We start from the raw sequence: 22,169 nt of genomic DNA, 5'->3' as shown, positions 1-22,169 counted from the left end.
CAGTTTCAGAAGGTTTTTCTTGGAGAGAAGTGACAAAGCTGCAGAGCCACAAGCACTGGGACGAGCGGGAAGCTGCGGGCGAGGAGCGAGCTGGTGCATCCTGGTGCTGGATCCTGCCCTCAGTACTTGGGGTAGGATGGTGGCAGCTTGCAGATGTTCTTGGTGACCTGGGGGCAGACCGGGGGGCAGTAACGCTGCACCGGGGGGCAGTAACGCTGCACTGGAGGGTAGCAGGGCTGCACCGGGGGGCAGCAGGGTGTCACGTAGGTGAACTTCTGCACAGGCTGCCTTTGGATGGTGTAGTGGCACGAGGGCCTCGAGTGGCAGGAGCTGGATCCGTGGCAGGAGGAGCGGGATCCGTGGCAGGACGACTCGTAGTCGTGGCAAGACCCGCGGGAGCACATCGTGCTGGAGTTCTGGCAAAGCTGTTGGGATCAATGTGGTGAGAGGAGGCTCTGGCTCTCTTCTTATATCCCCCCTTTTCTTTTTAATAATATTTTTTCTTGATGTCTCCTGTGAACTGTTTCTCTCCTTTTTTCACCTGCCTAATCCAGACCCAACACCCCCTGGATCCCGCCAGGTCTGCTGGGAGTGCTCTGGGAATTGGGGTCTGAAATCAGGTCCCTGTGTCAATTGGAGCCCCAGGAGCCCATCTGCCAAGCCCCAGCTCCAGCAGCATTTGTGTCACCCAAGGATCCCTCGGGGGGCTGCAGCTTTCCCAGGATTCCCAGGAATCCTTGTCCTCCATCTGCCATTCCCACCCCTCCCTCCCTCAGCACACACAGGAGGCACTTCCCTAAATCCCAGCTGCCACGAGATCCATAAAAACCCCTCGTGGAGGTTTAAAGAACAGAAATGGTGAAGTTGGTCTTACCCTCTTCAGCTGCAGCGAGAAGTTTCTGGAAGCAAAGGCGAGTGACTGCGGAGGACGGGGCTGAGGGACCTTTTATCCTCTCCCGAGGTCATTTGGGGTGTGAGGCACCTCCTCACGATGACACCTTAATTAATTCTGTGCTCAATCCCGCAGATGTTTGCACTTCCCCTGATTTTAGGTGTTCCCTCCTTGACACACCGGGTCCCGTCCTGCCCGAGATTCCTACGGCAGGGATTTTGGAAGGGCAGCTCTCTCCCATTTCCTGCAGACTGACACTGATGTGACGGGTGCTAATTAGGGACGAGGGACACCCGGGATTGCATCAGGCACAGAAAAGTCTCAGAAACGCTGACTCCGGGGGTTGGTCTCCCGTTGGGAACAGGTGACAGCTCAGGGTTTTAATTCCCCTGTTGTTGAGTGCCAAGAGGAAATGGGATTACCGCCTGCAATTCCTGGGGATGGCACAACGCCGGAAAATCCGGCGGGATCTCCTCGGCTCCCTGGGCTGGCAAGAAATAAAATGTTCCTGATTCTTCACGTGTCCCTCAACTTGGCAGATGATTGGGATGATCCCATCAGGTTGTTCCACGTGAATCACAAGTTATTAAAGAGAAAAACATCTGACCCTGTGCTCTGTATGAGGTTTGAGGATATTAAATTTTCCCATTCCTTGGCTTCTCTTTCCTTCCGCAATCCCTCACATTTTTTTCACCTGACCTCACCAAAGGATTCAGAGAAGAGGAGCTGAAGTTTGAGCAAATACTGGGTTTTGTCACTACTGGTGGAAGTTTGGGCACTAAAGCTGGATTTTTGGCCCTGTTTGACTCAGAGTTTGAAATGTAAGAAAATGAAACTCCTCAGCCTGGGAAAATGTTGCCCATTAGAGCAATTCATTGACTGGGAAGGGAAGATCTCCCAAATTGGGGTGTCCCAGAGCTGTTCCCCAGGATAAATGCAGCCAATTCCTCGTGGGGAGTTTTGTGGAGCAAGAGAGGATGGCAGGAATTCCTCAGGGACGTTTGGTGACTCAGGTGAGGGCCATCATCAGCTGCCCAGGTGATAAAGTGGGAGCTTGTGTGACAGTTCTCCTTTTGTCCACATTGATGCTCTCCAAAATCTTTCTACCTCCTCAAGAGCCTTCCAAAACCACCCAAAAAACATCTCTGAACCTTTCAAATTCAGGGCCTGTTCAGGAAAACAGGATCTCAGAAGAGTTCCCATCATCCTTTGCTCACAGTTCTTTCACAGGAATTTGGGCCTTCTGTTTTCAGAGGCTCAGAGGTTTTCAAATATTTGAAAATTTATATCCAAGGTCTGAAATAGAGCTCAGAGTAAGTTATTGCTTATTGAGAAGGAGCAATGTGACCTACTTATTCCCCTTCCATTTAATTTCCTGGAATCACTGAGATGGGAAAAGCCCCCTGAGATCATCGAGTCCAATCTTTGACCATGTCCCCCTTTCCTTTACTGACTTCCATTCATTCCCAAATGAACGTGGGAATTATTTGCCACCAAATTTTGGGATACTTTGGAAATACAAAGTAATTTGAATGGGAAACTCCTGAAAAAATTACCAAAAAAATCAAGGAAAGTGAGAATAAATGAATTCAAAGGCAACGAGGTTCTCATGAATCAGATTTATTGTTTCCCACACCTAGATGAGTCTGAAACAGAAGTGCAAGACAGAGAAAGATTCCCAACAAATAACTACACCCTGAATAATTAGAAAAGGACATTTCCCGAATAATTAGCAAGAATGACACCATAAATGTTAATTAGGGGAGCATTTCATCCCCACATGGCAGAGACCCAGGGGTTTCAGCGTGGACGAGATGAGCCGAGGTCGGTGTGTCCAAGGGAGGAGCTGGCGGCTCTGGCTGGATCCTGTTCAGTACTTGGTGCACGCCGGTGGAAGGTTCCAGATGTTCTTGGTGTACTGGGGGCAGTAGGGCACCTGGGGACAGCAGGGGACCTGGGGACAGCAGGGGGCAGGGGGACAGTAGCGCTGCACAGGGGGACAGCAGGGGACAGGGGGACAGTAGCGCTGCACGGGGGGACAGCAGGGCGTCACGTAGGTGCATTTCTGCACCGGCTGCCTCTGGATGTAGCGGCAGGAGGGTTCGGGCTCGTGGCAGGAGGAGCGGGATCTGTGGCAGGAGAACCAGGATCTGTGGCAGGAGGAGCGGGATCCGTGGCAGGACGACTCGTAGTCGTGGCAGGACCCGCGGGAGCACATCGTGCTGGAGTTCTGGCAGAGCTGGAGGAAAGAGAGAGATGGTCAGGCTGGGACAGCTGCCCCCTCCTTGGCTCTTCTTTGGGACTGGGATGGGAAATGTTTCCCTCTGTTTTGGGATGTTCAGGACATGGTGACCCTTCCTTTTGGAGGACACTCCATGATGGTGTGGCTCTGATGGTTATTTCCCTCTCAAGATGCTCCTGTTGGCTTTTCAAGGTAGAATTTTCTTCTAAAACTGCTCTGACTTGTCTGAGCTCTCTCTGCCTCCATCTCCTGCCAGTCTGGGAGTGATTCCTTGCTGGCTTCCAAAGACTCCCTGTCTTTGTAGAGCTGCTCCTTCAATTGCCCCTTCCTTTCTGCCATCCCACTCGTGAGCAAACCAAGCACTCCTTGTACCTGTTCAGACACCCAGCCATCAAAAATAAGGAATTTCTAAGACAAAGGCAAGGTCTAAACACAGAACTCTGTGAACCTCTGCTGCTCAAGAGTAGATAAATCAACATAATCCAACTCACCCTTGGCTGGAGCAAGAGGAAGAGCTCGGGGAGCTGATGCTGAGTGAAGGATGGACAGGGGATGCTGGACTTTTATATCTCCCAAAGGGTTGTCCTGGGAATTAGACACCTCTTGGCAATGCTGACACAAAACCTCATATTCATATTTATCTCCTGTGTCTCGTTTTTAGCATTTCCGACTTGATGCAGTCAGGAAAAAACCAACGATGACTTTTTTCTCAGCACTTTAATAAGCAAGGAATTTCCCAATCTGCTTAGAAGGGAATTTTGGAGGCAGTTGCATATTCCCGTGGCAAAAATGAACCTATCCCTGGAGTTATTAAGTGATTTGTCATTGGGCAACTGGGATTGCATCAACTCCGCAGAGTTGACTCCTTCCCCGTGTGCTGCCCCTGGTTCTCCATGGCAGAGTCACATTTTGATTGATAGGTTTTTTTCCCCTGACACAAGGGACTGTAATTAAGAGCCACAACTCCCAAGAACTTCATTAGAGGGAGGTCCTGGTGACTACCTGGGACCCAACGCCTCAACTCCGGAGGTGACGCCAGAACGACGTCCCAAATCCCAATTTTTTCCATTCCGTTTCCCAACCATCAGCTGGTTTTTTGTTTGTGCCATGATATTTTCCTGTTCCCGCTCCTCCTGGATGGAGGGGGTGTCAAATCCTCACCAGGAAGGGTTTGTGTGAGGATTTTATCTGTTGCCAACCCAGGTTTCTGTGGGGTCCTGTTTCATTTAAGCGGTTTTGTAATTTTTATTCTTTCCCCCATTTCGCTCTTTGGTCCCAAGTTTCTCTCAGAGCAGCCCAAGGTTTTAGGACAATAAAATGGGTGATTGTCTCTTTCCTGTGACTTTTATCCAGGTTAGAGCCACAGGAACAACTCAGGGGTCAGGGAGTGAGATTATCTTTAGGGTCCCTCCCCACCCAAACTATTTTACGATTCTATGAATCTTTTTATTTTATTTGCCAGTTTCAGAAACCCAAAAGCTTTTAGGAAAATAGTTTAGAGCGTAGGAAAATCTGAAGTCTTCTGGAAGCTGCTGTGATGTAGAAATGCTTCATCTGGGTGGATTAAACTCCTTTTTGGGGGAGGCCCTTGAGTCAGTTCTCCGTCAGGCAGGAGGAATCCATGGAATCAGGGAATCATGGAGAGACTTGGGTTGGAAGGGACATTAAAGATCACCTCATTCAACTCTCAGGGTTATTAACTCAAGCTGAGTCTGGCTGCTGAGCTCTTGGGGAAGCTGATGCAGCCACAGAGCCTGTTCTGGAACCGGTGTCTCAGCTGGACTGGGAGATAAGGAAAGTCTGAGGTTGTCAAAAGTCCAGAGAGATTTCATGCTTATTTTAAGTGCCTGCAATTGTCACTGAAAACAGTAATTTGGAGCTCAGTGAAAGAAGGAGGGCTAGGAAAAGCCACGAGGTGCTTATTTGCATTTATTAGACACCTCAAAATGTTTGTGACTCTGAGTCAGAGGGACAAATGAAATGTGAGGAGCTGCTGAGGAGGGGACTCAGTTCCCTCCAGTGGGATCCTGGAACGGGCTGGATGGGGAGGGACCTTAAAAATCTCCAGTGCCACCCCTGCCATGGCAGGGACACGTCCCACTGTCCCAAGGTGCTCCAAACCCTGTCCAGCCTGGCCTTGGAAACTTCCAGGCATCCATGGAATCACCTGTGCCACCCTCCCGGGATATAAATGTATAAATACTTATTCTGTGTATCAATATGTGAATAAATAGGGTGCAGGTGAGCTCCCTGAGCCTTTAGCTGCTCCAGGAATGCCTCTGGAATAGCTGGCTTTTATTATTTTGAAATTTTAGGGCATTTTGTGACCAGCTTGAGGGAAAAAGAGCAAGAAGTGGTGACCAAGAAGTCAGAGGTAACAATTATTCTAAAGAAAAAACATCAAAGAATAAACAGACCATGAACTTCTTTTACTTTTGGAAATCAAATTTTATTGTTTTGGAGGCTGTCAGATGGGTGAAAAGCAGCAGGAATCATTCCCAGCTTCATGGGAAGCAACCTGAGCCGGGTCTTACGTGCCGAGCAAATTAAACCAAATTAGAGCAAAACCAGGAACCCAATTCTAATCACGGACAAGGAATTCGAGGGTCAAATTAAAAATGGGAATAAAGAGCCATCGATTGAAGCTTCAGGCACGGAGAGCATCCAAGGCAGGAGCCATCCAGTGTGCCCTCAGTACTTGGGGTAGGACGGTGGCAGCTTGCAGATGTTCTTGGTGGCCTGGGGGCAGACCGGGGGGCAGTAACGCTGCACTGGGGGGCAGCAGGGCTGCATGGGGGGGCAGTAACGCTGCATTGGAGGGTAGCAGGGCTGCACTGGAGCGCAGCAGGGCGTCACGTAGGTGAACTTCTGCACAGGCTGCCTTTGGATGGTGTAGTGGCACGAGGGCCTCGAGTCGTGGCAGGAGGAGTGGGACTCATGGCACGAGGTCTCGTGGCTGTGGCAGGACCGGCGGGAGCACATCTTCCTGGAGAGGTGGCAGAGCTGGAGGGAAGAGAGGAACGGTCACAGCCCGCACCAGCTTATAGACATTTGTTCTGGGATTCCCCATGTTCTTCCTAATTTCCAGTTCTTGAGGGGTGAGAAAGCGGGGTCAGTGTTGTTGGGAGATGCTTTAATCCCTTACTAAACCCAGAAACTTTTTGGATGGGACTTGATTTCCAGAGAAAAATTTGTCCTAACATCAATTTCCCATGAGCAGCTCCAGATCTTCTGGTTCCTCCTGCTTGGAAACCTCCAAGCCCCTTTTCCACAAAACCCTCTGTCTACCTTTTCTGTTATTTTGGTTTGCCTTGAGCCTCTGCTCAAAGCCTTCATTGTAATTTGTTTTAGTAATTTGCTCTTGTGGGTATCAAGAACTTGGTCTCCAGCACAACTAAGATCCAGAGGTGAGGAGGGAGTGTCCAACACTCCAATTTTACCCAAACTCATGGAAAAACTTCCAGTTTCCTAAAGAAACTCCAGGGGAAGAGAAAAAATTGGACTCACCCTTCCAGCAGTGGGGATGGAGCTGTTTTGGAGCAGAGCAGCGAGTGAAGGAAACTGGGATGGGAAACCTTTTATACTTTTCCACAGGGTTATCTGGGACATGAGGCATCCCTAATTACAGATCCCAGCCCATTTCTATCCGCTGTGTTCAGCTTCCCGTATTTTCCCTTTGATGCTCTGTGCTTTTAGCATTGTAATTATTAATAGCTCATTAATTCCTTTGCCTCCCTATGAAGGAGATTGGAAGGAATTTCACGGGAAGTGACCAATGGATCTGCTCATGGACAACGTGGATCAAGCAGACGAGGTGTTTGTAATCCCAAATTCCTCAGGGTCACATGGACCAGAAGCTCCACGTGATCGACCTCCATGTGAAAAAATAAAAATTATTGATGTTAATCCCTGAGGATTAGGTTTAGGGCAGGAATTCTGCAGGGGAATTGCACAAGGGGGCCGGATATCTTGATGAGAGGTTTGCATTAGCCCAATTCTGTCCTTCAGTGATCATTCCAACCTGCCTGCCCGCTGTGGCCCAGCAAGGATTTCTCCTCCAGGTGCCCACCAAAGCCACAGGTCCTGCCACCAAACCAGAGTGGATTCCTGTCCATGGTCCATGGGTTCTGCCACCAAACCTGCCCCAGAGTGGGTTCCTGTCCATGGCCCACAAGTTCTGCCACCAAACCAGAGTGGATTCCTGTCCATGGTCCATGGGTTCTGCCACCAAACCTGCCCCAGAATGGGTTCCTGTCCATGACCCACAAGTTCTGCCACCAAACCAGAGTGGGTTCCTGTCCATGGCCCACAAGTTCTGCCACCAAACCTGCCCCAGAGTGGGTTCCTGTCCATGGCCCACAGGTTCTGCCATCTCTGTGGATCCCCATCCACCAAAACCTGGCCAAGCAAACCCAGCCTGAGGCTTCAGACGCTGTTTCAGTTTGGTTTTGCATTGTGCTCTTGGGGGCAGTAGTATCAACTGCCAGGACAAGGTGGTTTGGGGTGAGCTGAATCCCAGATTTCCAGAATCACTGATGTTGGAAAAGATCTCCAAGACCAACCTTTGACCAACCCCCACCTGGTCAAGCAGACCAGAGCACTGAGTGCCAGGTCCAGGCATTCCTTGGACACCTCCAGGATGGCCCAAGCCCTGCTCACCCTCACAGAGGGGTTTTGGTTATTTTCCCTTCTGATTTCCTACCCAGAATTTTTTATTTTAGCAGGGACGGAGTGCTGCTGTTGCTGTCCTGCTTCCAGCACTTCCGGTAGGATTTCAAGGATGATGAGACAGGGATGGAGACACAAACACAACAATGTGATGTAGGAGACACTTCAGAACCTGGATTTTCCCGTGAATCACGGGTGAACTTTGGTCTCCCATGCCTGGGTACAAGTCATGCCCATCCGACCCATCAATTACATCTTCTTGTCCCATAAAAGGCAGGAATGTGTCAACACTGGGATGGCACTGGGGATTAGGAGTGAGGCACGAGGGATTTGGGGTGATGCTCTGCTGACTCACCGGGATCCCTCAGACTGGAGCACTCACAGCTGAGCTGCCTTATCCCGGTGCACAGAACGAACCCATAACACCTCCCTGCGAGGTTTGGGTCAGGCCGTGATCAGGCAGCACTTCAGGGATTTTTGCCCATGTATGGGAGGAGATTTGCTGTCACCTGAGAGAGGTGAGGAGGGAAAAATGAAAAAAACCACCCGGTGTTAGGTGTAAATATCAGGAAGTGGGGCAGGAAACAGAAACATCTGAGGGCATGAGAGGACAAAGCCCCCATTCTCCAGGAGTGGCTCATTGTGGAAGCTTCCAGCTCCATGAGGTGTGGGATGAGCTCCACGAGGTGTGAGATGAGCTCCTTGAGGGGTGGGATGAGCTCCTTGAGGTCTGGGATGAGCAGCTGGAGCCGAGCAGCAGCGCTGCCACTCCCTGTGGTTGACTGAGGGGGTTTCACCAACAGTCTGGAACAGTTACAGAAAATTATCCGTGTTTGCACACCTGACTTGGCTCTGCCTGGACCCACCTGTTCTTGCTGCAAGAGGGAGAGGCTTTCCCTGGAATATTTCTCTGCAGGGGTTCAGCACCTTTGCTGCTGTGGCCTTTGTGGGAGGAGAAGTTGGGGACAATTTGCTGCTGGATTGCTGCAGCTTTTCCTGCTTCCCTCCGCAGATATGTGTGGAGATAACACAACTCCAGCTCAGGAGAGATTCCCTGTCTCTGCTCCTCAGGCCCTTGCCAAGTCTTTCCTTCCATGAAGTGACGCAGCCTGGATGGCTCCGGCTCAGCCGGCAGCGTAGGTGAAACCTTGGATTGCTTGGAAAGGATTCACCTTGGAGATTTTATCTGCCCTTCCCGCAAAGGCAGACTCAAACCCGGCCTGGAGCCGCTCGTCTGGCTGGGTGGGTGGGCACAGGGTGGGTGAGGAGTGCTGGGAATGGGGACTGGCACCCCTGGATGTCCCCGTGCCAGACTGGAGCCGCACGTTCCCAACCCTGATGTTCATTCCCTGCTCCTGCAATCACCGACCTCACACCTGGCATTGAGGCTCCTCGTTATTTTAATTAAGAGCAGTAATAAAACCAGTGCTAATAGTACCTTTCTTGTTCCTTTCAAAGGTTCAGCACAAACCCTTGGCTAATTGAATGTCTTGTGCATTACACACAGTGTTGCTCTCATCCCACAGAGCCCCTGGCCCCCACAGAAATCGGCCTGATGAGGTCTGGGGCAGTGAGAAATCCAACTGCAGATCTAAAATTCCTTTTTTCCCTTTCACACCTACAAGGGGGGCTCAGAACTTTAATGGTTTAAGTCAGTTAAAACCTCAGGAGGAAATGGGAATGTTTTTTTTCTCACTCAAGAAGGACATTGAGGGGCTGGAGTGCATCCAGAGAAGGGAACAGAGCTGGGAAAGGGGCTGGGGCAGCAGGAGAAGGGTCTGGAGAACTCCTGGGGGGGCTCAACTGGGAGAAAAGGAGGCTCAGGGGTGACATCAGGAGGAATTTCCTCATGGAAAGGGTGGTCAGGCCTTGGAAAGGGCTGCCCAGGGATGTTTGGAGTGCCCATCCCTGGAGGTGTCCAGGTAAAGCCTGGAGGTGGCCCTCAGTGCCCTGGGCTGGGTGAGAAGGTGGGATCAGGCACAGGTTGGACTCAAAGGTCTTGGAGAGCTTTTCTAGCCTCAGTTCCTCTGGGATTTCCTGCAAGGAACACAGACTCCTGATGGGATTTTCAAAGCAGAGAGTTCCCTCGCAGAAAAGACCAATTTAACCCCAAATTCTCCATTTTATAGGGATCAGAAGGGACACTGGGCATGACCTGGTCCTTCCTCTGCTCATGTCCTCCTCTTTATGGAGATCAGGGATCCCAGATTTCCAGGATAGAGCCTGCTCTGCTCTCACCAGCCATGGACAAACTGCAAACCCTTCACAAAGTGCCCGTGAGGGTCTGAGGCTCCGAGCCAAGGACTGGGATTGCAGAGAGGCTGATCTGCAACTTCTGCCCCAGACAGCTTTTGAAATCAGCCTGGCAGGTGCCCAAGGTGTGGGGACTGCAGGGCTGAGCCACCCCAGCCACTGGAATGCCATGGGAAGGGCAGGGAGCTGTGGAAAGCAGCTCCCCTCAGCCCAGACAGGCTTGGGAACGATGCCAAAGATAAGGAAAACCAGTGGAAAAACACCAGGACGCCAGCACGTTTGATGAGCTTTAGGTTTTAATTCAATATCACACCTTTGCTACTGGAGACAGGAGCAGGGAACGAAGAACAAATCCCAATTCCACCGCACTAATGCCACTTGGGGTTCCCAGGAGGAGGGAAAGGGGCCGGAGGGATGAGGCAGGGCCTGTCCAAGCTCAGGGACAGGGGACAGGAGCAGCTCCGAGCCCTTCACTTCTGCTGCTGCTGCGGCGGCCACTGCACCGGCTGCTTGATCTGCTGCTGCTGCTGCTGGCACGGAACCTGGGCCAGGGGCACCTGCCCCGTGCCGGTGGCCACCGGGCACTGCGGGGTCAGCACCACCACGGGGGTCACGTCCGGCACCGGGGTCACCTCGTGGCACACGACCCCCTCGGAGCCGTGGCAGGAGCGGTCGCTGTCGTGGCAGGAGGAGCTGCCGCCGTGGCAGGAGGAGCTCTCGGAGCTGTGGCAGCCTCTGTTCTCACGGGAGCACATCTTTGGGCTGGGTGAGAGAAGGTTGGGAAAGCTGGGAAAGAGAGAGGTTCGGCATTAGGTACAGGGAGGGCACGGGTCCCATCGCTCCCAGATGCCCCAGTGGGATTTGCCTTTCTGCCCGCCCAGTTCACCCAGTTTGGGGCTTCGTTCCCACAGTGCTGGATGAGCCTGGACCATCTGAACACCCCCATGAGTCCCCACAGCAGCCCTGGCCTCTGGTTCTGCTGTGCCACATGAGCCATTTCCCTCCTCTCCTTCAGCCATTTCCCTGCTATTCCTTGAGCTATTTCCTTCTTCTCCCTTGAACCATTTCCCTGATATTTTTGAGCCATTTCCTTCTTCTTCCTTGAGCCGTTTCCCTGTTCTTCCTTGAGCCATTTTCCTGCTATTTTTTTGAGCCAATTCCCTGCTATTTTTTGAGCCAGTTCCCTGTTCTTCCTTGGCTGCATCCCAGGATGCTCCTGGAGGAGCAGATGCTCTGTGTGATGCTGGGATATCCCACACCAGCAAGAGGCATCTTGGCAAGAATCCCAAAAATCTCGTAGCCTTGAGGGGCCCTGGCACAGACAGGACTGGTGGCAGAGCCCCGGAAAAATCCACTTCCAAAGGCAGGTGCCCAAAATAAAGATAAATTTCTCTGCCTTCCTCCCTCCTCATGTCCTCTGCTCCCTCCAGGCCCAATTTCCTGAGCATGAGGAAAATCCTCTGTGCACATCCCAACTCCCTGCCGAGGATTGCTGGGATTTCAGGGAGGCAAAAGGCATCTGGGATGCTGAGCTGGAAGAGGATCCTGCCGCTCCTTCCTCTCACAGTTTAAATCTGTCTTCTCTGTCCTTTCCTAAATTTCTTCAGGGATGTTTTAATACTTTCAGCCCCTGAATGTTTTCCAAAGGAGCTTAATAAAGCAGTCAGGTTTATAAAAGCAATTAAAATTAATTAAAAGCATAACCCCGAGGTTTCTTATGAAAGATCAGCCTGCTGTCTCCCATTCATCCCCAAATCCCATTCTTTGCTTTAATTAATTTCCAGTTTGTCCTTTAGATACTGGAAAGCACCAGAGTAATCCAAATAGAACTACAGGTAATAAATTTTGCTTCTCAGCACAGGCAGTCCTAATTTTTGGGAGCACAAAATAGCCCCAGCCACAGAGCCAAGGATTTGGCTCTCAATAACCCCAGGAAATGCCCCCAGAGCAAAGCTCAGCTCAGTGCAGGGAATTCTCATTGGAATTAGAGGTTAGCAGGCACTCACCTGGGCTGTGAAGGCTCTGGAGGAGGAGCGGAGCTGAGTGAATGAGCTGCTCTCCCCTCCAAGGACTTTTATACAGTTCCCAAGTCCCTTCCTGAAAATGCAATAACCCCCTGGGGAAAAATGACCAAGGTATTTACAAAACAGCCCCACCCCTAATTACCCACCACCTTCAAAAGCTCCTTCCACCCGATTTCTTTGATTGACTTGTCAGGCTCTGGATTGTCTTCCTCGTCTTACACAGCTTTAATTGCACCCTGCCCCTGGCGGGCTCTGAGTGAAAACCGTGTGGGCGGCCCGGCTGGCTCACCCTCACGGCACGATGAATTTTAGGTTGCAAAACGGGTGGCAAAGGTGGTGAGTTTTGGGGTTCCTGTCCTCCCGAAACCTCTCACCTGGAGTCTGGCAGGAAGGAGAGGTCCCAGTGCCTGGCCCTCCCTGACTGGTCTTGGTGGGAGAAAAACCTTGGGGCTTTTGTGGAGAAAAACCACCATTCTCAGGTTCTTCCCGTGAAAAATGGCAAATTCTTAGAAAGTGCTGGTTGGATGTGCTTGGAAAACATCTTTAAAGTTGTTTTCACCCTGTGAGGCATCTGCAGGTACCAGAACTAAGCCAAGGGTCCCTTCTCTCACAGGGTCATTTCCCAAAGGAACAAAACCAGGATGGTGAAGTCTGTGGCCACCGTGGGAGGCTCTGGCTGGGAGGTGACCTGGGAAACCCAGCTGGTGGCACAGGCCACTGTTGGAAGTGTTGGCTTCTACCTGAGAATTCCCCAAAAATCTAACAAGGTTTCCTCAACATGAAGGAGAACTTCTCCCCATGGAGGGGGGCAGAGCCCTGGAACAGTTGGAGTGTCTGGGGTCATTCCAGACCCTGCTGGATGTGTCCTTGTGTCACCTGGTCCAGGTGACCCTGCTCTTCCACTGTTCCAGGATTCTGTGATTGTGAGATCAGGGATTCCAAGCTTCTGTGGTTCCATGGCTCCATGGTTCTGTGATTCCCTACCTGTGTCCATCTACTTGGACATCTACTCCTGGAGTTGCTATCCCACCTGATTTTACGGCCATTCCACCATCACTGACAAAGTCACCACCGATATTCATTGCTGATGTTTTTCCTGGCCAGCCCCAAGATGCCCCACACAGAATTTCTCTGAAATTTTCCATTTTTTCTCATATTTTATTCCGTTGTATTTTGCCGGGCTCTGGAGCCGCGATGGGAAATTGGCGCCAACGGAAGACGCTTGTGCAAACCTTGCACCCGTGAGTAAGCTGTGAGTAAAATGCTGGGTCAGAGACCACACATCCGAGCTCCCCACGCATCCCGAGCTCCACTGGCTCTTCCCTGGGGCGGGATGGGAGCACCTGGGTGCAGAGCACTGGGGTGGTGCAATCCTGGATGCAACCACGGCTTCGCAACAGCCCCGGCTTCTGATTTCCCCTCCTGTTCCCGGCCTGACCATGGAATTCCAGCAAGACTCCTGATGTGTTCTCACTCATTTCCCACCTGAACTCCCTCATGGAGCCATGAGGTTTGGTTGGGCAGAGATGCCCTGAAGCCGAGGGGTGGCTCCCATTTGCTATCACTGAAACAATTCCTGGAGTTTCTATCCAGGGGCGCCAGTTGGAGACTTTCATCCAGAAGCCAGAGCTGTGTTTGCTGCTCAGCCTGTTTACCAACAGCTGCAGGAGAGGGGCCTTGGTTTAACAAGCACCGACAGGCTCGGGATGAGTCCTGGCTTATCTGAGCTGGGGATGAGTCCTGGCTTATCAGAGTCGGGAATGAGCTCTGTGTTATCAGGCTTTGGGATGACTCCTGTGTTATCAGAGTTCCTCACAGGATGACTCGTCCCTGCCCTGTTGCGCAAGGAGAGGGGAGGAAACCTCACTGCACCAAGGATAAAAACCAGCCTGGGACTCCTCCCAGCCTCAGGCTGGAGCTGAGCTCTGGGGAGGGCGGATCAGCTCCGGCTCCTCATGTCCAACCTTGGGTGCAAACCTGTCTGCCATGGGTTTATTAAATAATGAACCATCCAAACTTTGGGAGTGCCTTTTGATAGGAGCCTCAAGAACCAGGGAATAAGAAATGGGATTTTCAAGTGTTTTCTGTTTTCTCTGCTTTGGGAGGGACTGAAATTTTGATGTGGTTTTTGGTCAGTTGGATAAACACAAATATTTGAAGACTCTGGGCTTGGTTTTCTGAATTCTCTGGGAATTTTGTTTGAGATTTCAGAGATTTTTTGCTCCCTTAATGAAGGAAGGAAGGAAACCCACAGAAATATCAATAATGAAGTGGTAGATCTTAGAAATAGAAATAAAAGCAAATAAATGATAACGCTGCCTAATTTTAGAATGGAATTTAATAGGGCTGGTGACAGAATCTTGTGTAATTGTCCCCACATGATGGTCTTACGACACTTTATGTGCGAAGGATCCTGTGGCATCAAACACGGGTTTAGAGCTCAGAGGATTTGGGTCTTTGGTGTTTCAGGGCAAAATTTTCTGGATTTTTATTGAGTCGAAAAAGTCAAAATCCCCCCAGGTGGGTGAAAAAAAAAGGTAAAAAAACAATGTGATTTTTATGTCTCACTTTTAAATGGACCCAGATCTGTGGGTGTTTTTTTTAACCTTCCTGACAAGTATTTGGATGAGTCAAACAACCCCAGAGAAGATTAAATGTTGGGCAAACCTCACGTCCCAACCAGCACTGGAACCGTCCTCTCCCCGTGCCTAATTTAGGGCCTGATCCTATCAAAAAATGCCATGAGCAGGTTATGGGGAGGAAGCCAAGCAGCTCCTTGGAGTTGCCTCATGCACAAGGTTCTACGTGCTCAGGGTTTCGCCATCCCCGGCAATCTCTGGGGCAGGAGCCGGGTGCTGGTGCCAGGTAAACAACCTTTCACTGCCAGGTCACGCTGTAAATAATAATCAGTCGGAAATCCCCCGGGAGATTGGCAGATCTCCTTAATGAGGCTCGTGGGGGCTCCATGGGATGGGAACAGCAGCTCCAGCAAGAGCCAGGTTAAGAGCAGAATCCCAGGATTCTGGAGTCGTTGAGGTTGGGAGGGATCTCTGGAGATCTCCTGAGGGAGGAGGGGGCACAGGGACATGTCCAGGTGGGTTTGGGATGTCTCTGGAAGGGGAGACCCCACTCCTTCCCTGGGCAGCTGTTCCAGGGCTCTGCCACCTCCATGGAAATAAATTCTCCCTCTTTCTGAGGTGGAATTGGGGTTTGGTTTAAACTTGTCCCGTCATTGGGCACCACTGGGAAGAGTCTGGCACCACCTGAACTTCTCTGGCAGTTGACAGTGATGTATATTAATTGTATTAACATAAAATTTACATTCAAATTGGGTGTAAAGTACATATGAAAAAGGTGCTTTGTGTTGTGGAGGTTCCTTGAGGACCCATTTGCATTTTGAGTGGAGCCAGAAATGAAAGAAATCATCCCAATATTGAAACTACCCACAGACGGTGAGGTTTTATTTTCCAACCCGTGATCCAGAGGAGATGGAGAAAAGACTCTTTCCCCATCACCACAGCACAAGCCCCTTTTTCCAGCAGCTCCAACAGCAGGACCGTTGTCAGCACAGCCCCATGTGAGGAATGCTGAGCTCTGTGATGTAGTGGCACCATCAGGGGTGAAAATTCCACTGTGGCACATCCAGGGGCACTTCAGGGATGTGGGAGAGGCTGCTGGGCAGTCACTTCTTCTGGATGGGGGGCCAGTGGGTGCTCTGCTTGCACTGCTGGGTCTTGATGGCGGGGACCACCACGGGGCATTTCTCCTGCACCATCTGGGTACATCCCCCGCCCGCAGGGCCAAGCTCCGGGCCAGGGAAGACCCCAGTTCCATACGCCCCATATCCATACCCTCCACCGTAGTACCCTGAGCCCTCAGAGACCCCCCCGGTGCTCAGGGTGTCACTTAGGGGTGCAGAGTATCCATACCCAGCCCCTGCTCCCTCGGCCATTCCCGAATTTCCTCCGTGGTAGATGGATCCTCCACCTCCCCCTGCGCTGCTGATGACCGGCACCACGTCCTCGCTGCCGTACCCCATTCCCACTCCGGAGCCGTAGACCGGGACCGTCCCCACCACGGGGTCCCAGCCAGATGTGACCCCACAGTCGCCACTGGCCACCACGAGGGACCCGTCGGTGTCACACGAGAACCTCCCTGAGATGCTGAAGGGGGCTGGCGCTGGCGGGGGCGGGCAGGACGAGGGTCGCCGGCTGTAGGTGACGGAGCCTTCCCCGTCGTAGGAGAAGGAGGCGCGGCCGTGGCGGTTGGCGAAGGCCCCGGAGCAGAATCCGCGGTGGCTCAGGGAAATCTCCCGGCTGTAGCCCCGGTTCCGCCGGGAGCATTTCCGCCGCAGATAGTGGTAAAGCTGGAAGAAGAAAGGAAAACATCCCGAAATTTGCACCGTTTCTGCTTCGTGTTGGCGCCAGGGCAGATGGGGAGGTGCCGAGTGGTGTGGTCAGGGACTGGGGCAGTTCCAGGCTTTGAAAGTGAGATGTTAGAGAACTGTGGAATTGTGGGGTGGTTTGGGTTGGAAAAGACCTTAAAGCTCATCCAATGCCACCCCCTGCCATGGGAAGGGAAACCTTCTGCTAGACCAGTTTGCTCCAAACCCCTATCCTTCAAATCCAAGGATATCTGGGCTCTTCCTGGGATAGTTTTCCTCTTTCTACCTCTATTTCCAGAGAATTCAAAAGCTGAAATATGTTCTGAATCCAAAATCTGAAATATAAAATCTGAAAGGTATTATTTTCCCCTCTAGTAACTGCCATGGCTTTCCCCACTCATTTTCATGTCCACAGAGCTGCAAAAACACCGAGGATCATCCTCATTTCTGTTCCTCAGTTGTTGCAAGAGCAATGAATAAAAGTTTCCATCCTGGCTCTGTTACTGCAGCCCCAAAATTCTTTTATAGAAGGTGATTGGCCCAGACACAGAGGCTCGTGGTCGTTCTGAGGTCCAGCTCAGGGAATTGTTATTAATTAATATAAAAATTCAAACCCACACATTCAAACCCACAGAGGTTGTGCAGTCCCCACGTGCCGGCCCCACCACAGACCCATCCGGGTTTTTACCCTGCTCATCCCTCTGCATCCCGCTCTGGTGCCCTGATTTCACCTTTCTCCGCAGGGGCTGGACCCAGAACGGATCTGGAGCCCACCCAGATCCCGAGGATTTGGTCCAAGGCAGAGGGGTCCTGCTGCCAGCACGAGCCAAGGTATCAAATGAGCTGCATCCCCTGACTAGGAAAGGATAAAATCCCAGAAAAAAACCCCCGACTTACCCTCTTCAGCCATCGGAAACACATTTAGAAGGTAAAGGTCGACTGAATGAGGAGCTTAAACAGCCTCAGGGACATTTATATGGCGTTTAACGTGTATGGGAAGTGAGACACCCTCGGGAATGAGAAGGATTTATTTACCAAACTGCCATTTCAGTGTTTGCTTTGACTCCCGATCCATATCTCCCTTCACACCGCTCATTTCGCTGCTGTAATTGTTACTTCTGCCTAATGAGCCTATTCCTGTGCCCCTGCCCTGGGCTACGCAGGAATCCTCCTGCCCCCAGCCCCGGGAGAGGTCGGTGGGGGGTGTGGGTGTAGAACGCACAGCGAGAGCGGGGACAGTGGGGCAGAGGAGAGGAACAGCTCCCAAAGCTCTGGTGACAACCTGATCCCTCCCCGGTGGCTCCAGGGGGAACTTTTTCAGAGGAAAACATTTGCATATGAACCAGAAGGCCGTTCAAAGTGATTGATGCGCTAAGCGGGAATTTTGCAAGGGTGCCGGAGGTGCCCGAAGAGAGTTTAAAGGCAGAATTTGCGGAGGTGTGAATGTCCCGATGGTTAAACCCAGCCTGGCTGGATTACGCTTTAATGAAGGATTATGCCTCCACATCCCTCCCTTCCTTCTTTTTCATCTCCTTCCTCTGGTTTGGAACCAGCACCGGGGCCTGGTGGGGGTCGCAGACCCCGGCTGCTCCAGCCCGGCCCGGCAGAGCAGCTCCTGGAAGTTGGACCAGCTCCGGGGAGTTCTGCTGTGGTGACAAAAAGTCCCAGTTTTGGCCAAAGCCCAATCCCCTGGCATAAATCCGTGCGTGGGGCGGGGGGGCTGCCAGAGCAGGGTGCAAAGCCTGGGAAGGGGGGGATTTGAGTCCCGGAGGAAGATTTGGGAGTGCCTGAGGGATTTGATGCTGGTTTTATTCCCGCCTGCCCGGCCGGGGTCTGGGTTTGCTGGTTGGCAGGTGAGGCTTCCCTCTGGGTATAGATCATGGAATTCCAGAATCCCTGAGGTTGGAAAAGCCCTCCCAGACCATCGAGTCCAGCCTGTCCCAGCTTTTCAGCCAGCCCAGAGCACTGAGTGCCCCATCCAGTCCTTCCCTGGACACCTTCAGGGATGGGGACTCCAAACCTCCCTGGGCAGCCCGATCCAAGGCCTGACCACCCTTTCCATGAGGAAATTCCTCCTGGTGTCCACCCTGAGCCCTCCCCTGGTACAGCTGAGGGTGTTCCCTCAGCTTGCTGCAGGAACAGGGAGGATGGCAAGGCTGTGGATGTTGTCATGGATGTTTTATTGCCCACCTGGGGCATCACCAGCTGCTGTTGGGTCATCCTCAATCCCTGCTCTTCCCGACTGAGCCTGGTGGGCCTGGTCACATCTCCTATCAGGTCCACAGAGGTGGTCATTGTGTGCTGGCACCTCAGAGGACACAGAGGGCCTGCACCATGCCCAGGCACCAAAGGGTGTTGGTGCTGTGGTTCCTTCAAATTTTGGGGTCTTCCGTTTCTCCCTCACAGAGCCCAGGTGGAAAATGAAGGTGAAAAACCTCTGGGAGGATAAACTGGCTGGCTTTAGAGGGAAACATCTCATCAGAGACATTTCTACATCCCAAGACCACGAAGTGCAGGTTGGTAGTGCAAGAAAGAAATGAACTCCCAAAAAAGGGGCAGATTTTGAGCAATTGTAACATTTATTGGGTGTCAAAAGTGGCAGAACATTATCAAAGGCACCCCAACACCAGGAGCAGGGCACAGCAGGGCAATCCTGGAGATCTCACACGAGGGTGCAGCATCCAGGGGACAGGAGAGGACACGCTGGGAAGGACCAGGCAGCAGAGCCAGGCAAAGAGGAGCCGTGGCAGGGACTCAGAACCGGAGCTGCCCAGGGCTGTTACTTCTGCTGGCCGTAGGGCCAGTAGGAGCTCTGCTTGGTCTGGTGGGACACCACGCTGGGGATGACAATGGGACATTTCTGCTGGGAGGAGCCTCCGCTGCCACCTCCAGAGCTGATGATGATGGTCTGGCCTGAGGAGCTGCTGCTGCATCCTCCTCCCATCCCATAGCCGGATCCTCCGCCGTAGCATCCAGAGGATCCACCACTGCTTCCTCCTCCAATGATGGTCTTCCCTCCTGAATAGCCACCACCGTACCCTCCTCCCATGCCATATCCTGAAGATCCTCCACCACAGTATCCAGAGGAACCTCCACTACCTCCCCCTACAATGATGCTCTTTGATCCCGAGGATCCACCATATCCTCCACCCATCCCATAGCTGGATCCTCCACCGCAGCATCCAGAGGATCCACCACTGCTTCCCTCTCCCAATATGATCTTGGTTCCTGAAGACACACCACCACATTCTCCACCCATGCCATATCCTGAAGATCCTCCATCACAGTAACCAGAGGAACCTCCACTGCTTCCACCTCCAATGATGCTCTTTGACCCCGAAGATCCGCCATATCCTCCACCCATTCCATAGCTGGAGGAGCCCCCACTGCAGCATCCAGAGGAACCTCCCCCTACAATGATGCTCTTTGATCCCGAAGATCCACCATATCCTCCACCCATCCCATAGCTGGATCCTCCACTGCAGCATCCAGAGGAACCTCCACTGCTTCCACCTCCAATGATGGTCTTTGATCCAGAAGATCCACCATATCCTCCGCCCATCCCGTAGCTGCCCCCACTGCAGCATCCAGAGGAACCTCCACTACCTCCACCTCCAATGATGCTCTTTGATCCTGACGAGCCACCACCGTATCCCCCTCCTATCCCATATCCAGAGGAGCCCCCACTGCAGCAGGATCCCCCTCCTCCACCACCAGAGCTGATGATGACTTTGCCGGAGCCCCCTCCGCCCCCGCAGCAGGAGGAGCCTTGGGACTGGTAACTGGAGCCTCCGCTGTGGCACCCGCTGGACTGGGAGGACATCCCATGGCAGCCTCCGGAGCTTTGTCTGGAACACATCTTGGAGCAGTGACCCTGCAAGGAGCGGGACTGTCAGAAAGGAGAATCTTGGAGATGCAGCTGAGCCTTCCCAGCAGACAAAGAAAGGAGTTCCTAAGACTTGCCCCATTTTGTCCCATCTTCTTCAGCCCTACTTTGAACTCCCACCCTGAGACCTGCCGTGACATCCCAGGGAGCTCTCTGCAGGTCAGAACAGTTCCGGGAACCCTCTGTGTGCAGGAAGGTTGGGAACACTTCCCGAGGTTTGCACACATGCTCTGACATGCCTAAAAAATGGTGTGGATCCTTCTGGATGTCTCACACTGACTCAGCAGCTGAAAGTTCAGCTTTCAGGGTTCCACCTGCAACGCCCCTGTCTAAGGAAGGGAGTTCTGTTGGCACCTCCACTTGGTTTTTGGTGGAGCCACCACAGTTCAAAGAACACCCAAAGACAAACTGGTGGAGGGATCTCCCTGCGTAGAGGTTCCAGAAGTTTCCGTATCCACGGGCTTACCTTGAGTGCTGGTGGGAACGTCGCGATGCTCGGTGTGGGTTGAGTGAGGAGCCCTGGGATAGCTGAGCTTTTATACTGGCTGCATTGCGCTCCCGAGGGAAGTGAGACACCCTGAGGAATGCTGAGAGATTTATTGACAGAGCTTGGCCTCAGCTGCCTCCTTCCTTGACTCACTTGCAGCAGAGGTGATGCGAAGGAGGCGCATCAGCCCCGTTCTGTATCGCAGTCGCTAATTCCCCTTAATGATTCCCTTCCGGGAGCCTCGCTCTGAGTTTTTGGGACAAACGACATCTGGGGGTCTGTTTTGGGGAGGGTCCAACATGTTTCTGCTGGGATGGAGCTCCCTGGGTGCTCAGGACAGAGTGGGGACTGAGCAGATGCCCAGCAATGGGGATTGGAGTGAGTTGGAGACAGAGAGTGATGGAAGGACCAGGATAAAGGATGTGCTTGAGCAGAATCACAGAGAATTTTGGAGAATTCCCTCAAGGATTGGCAAGACAGGGAGCAGGAGTACGTCCATCCTGCTGGGAAAGGCCAGAGGTGCCACCCCAAGGAGTTCCCTGCTTTGGAGCTGCCCAGATCTGTGTCAGAGGACGCTGTGAGGGTGACAGTGACAAAGGGGATTTTCCCTCCAGTCTTTTGTGACACCAAGGTGGAAGTGGCTGTTGGATTTCCACAGATGTCTGTGCTCAGCTCCAGCTTCCAGGGGTCTCAGTCTCCAGGCAGGAGTGGGGAAAACCTGAGAATCCTTCTGTTTTCAAAGTTGCACTTGAAGGCCATCAAGACCTGACCCTTGAACACCAGGACGTTAAACCCCCCTTCTACCTCAACAAGATCCATTTCTGAGGGTCTTCAGTGGCCACCCCACCCACACCTGAGCAGGGGAGTCACCTGGATACGTTCCCTACTGGAGGATGACAGTTTGTCAGCACAGCTGTCCCAGCACCAGCTCTGTGTCACGCGTGTTTGGAGCCTGACAGCAGCATCCGCCCTCCCGGAACACTGAGTAGAGGAAGGACTAATAGGGGTTTTGGCTGTGGGGACGAGTGACAGCAGCAGCAGGTCCCACTTGTCACCACAAACGTGACTTTGAACACGCGCATGCGATGCCCTTGGGATGGGGACAGGGCCACCAGCGGCGGGGACACACGTGCAGGGGCTTCCTTCGTTCGGCTTTGGAGTTCCTCCCGTGGCCTTATCTCTGTTCTCATCTCCAGATCTGAGGTGTCACCGCTGTTCTGGCTCCCAGCTCTGACGTGTGGGTGTTGTACTCCTGAGGATCTCAACACTTTGATCCCTTCCATGCCTTCAGCCTGTAGGGACTTGCCCAGATTAGGATTTAGGACTAGCCAGA

At 52.3% G+C, this 22,169-nt stretch overlaps 4 protein-coding genes across 4 annotated transcripts; all 4 read right to left on the bottom strand.

Moving 5' to 3' along the window:
* Positions 1–119: 119 nt before the first annotated feature.
* Positions 120–404, bottom strand: LOC121335640 (sperm mitochondrial-associated cysteine-rich protein-like). The gene has a single exon (XM_041403991.1). It carries the CDS (start codon positions 402–404, stop codon positions 120–122), a length of 285 nt encoding a protein of 94 aa, XP_041259925.1.
* Positions 405–2,762: 2,358 nt separating this feature from the next.
* LOC121335694 (sperm mitochondrial-associated cysteine-rich protein-like) lies at positions 2,763–3,110 on the bottom strand. The gene has a single exon (XM_041404068.1). It carries the CDS (start codon positions 3,108–3,110, stop codon positions 2,763–2,765), a length of 348 nt encoding a protein of 115 aa, XP_041260002.1.
* Positions 3,111–5,825: 2,715 nt separating this feature from the next.
* Positions 5,826–6,116, bottom strand: LOC121335691 (putative small proline-rich protein 5). Its single transcript, XM_041404065.1, has one exon. The coding sequence runs from the start codon at positions 6,114–6,116 to the stop codon at positions 5,826–5,828; it is 291 nt and encodes a 96-aa protein (XP_041259999.1).
* A 13,126-nt stretch (positions 6,117–19,242) lies between these two features.
* On the bottom strand, positions 19,243–20,322 carry LOC121335649 (loricrin-like). Its single transcript, XM_041403999.1, has one exon. The coding sequence runs from the start codon at positions 20,320–20,322 to the stop codon at positions 19,243–19,245; it is 1,080 nt and encodes a 359-aa protein (XP_041259933.1).
* Positions 20,323–22,169: the final 1,847 nt, after the last annotated feature.

Source organism: Onychostruthus taczanowskii, unplaced genomic scaffold (genome assembly GCF_017590055.1).
Source record: "Onychostruthus taczanowskii isolate IOZ18803 unplaced genomic scaffold, ASM1759005v1 scaffold207, whole genome shotgun sequence".
NCBI classification, from domain to species: Eukaryota; Metazoa; Chordata; class Aves; order Passeriformes; family Passeridae; genus Onychostruthus; species Onychostruthus taczanowskii.
This window is presented reverse-complemented; position numbering and strand designations above follow the sequence as displayed.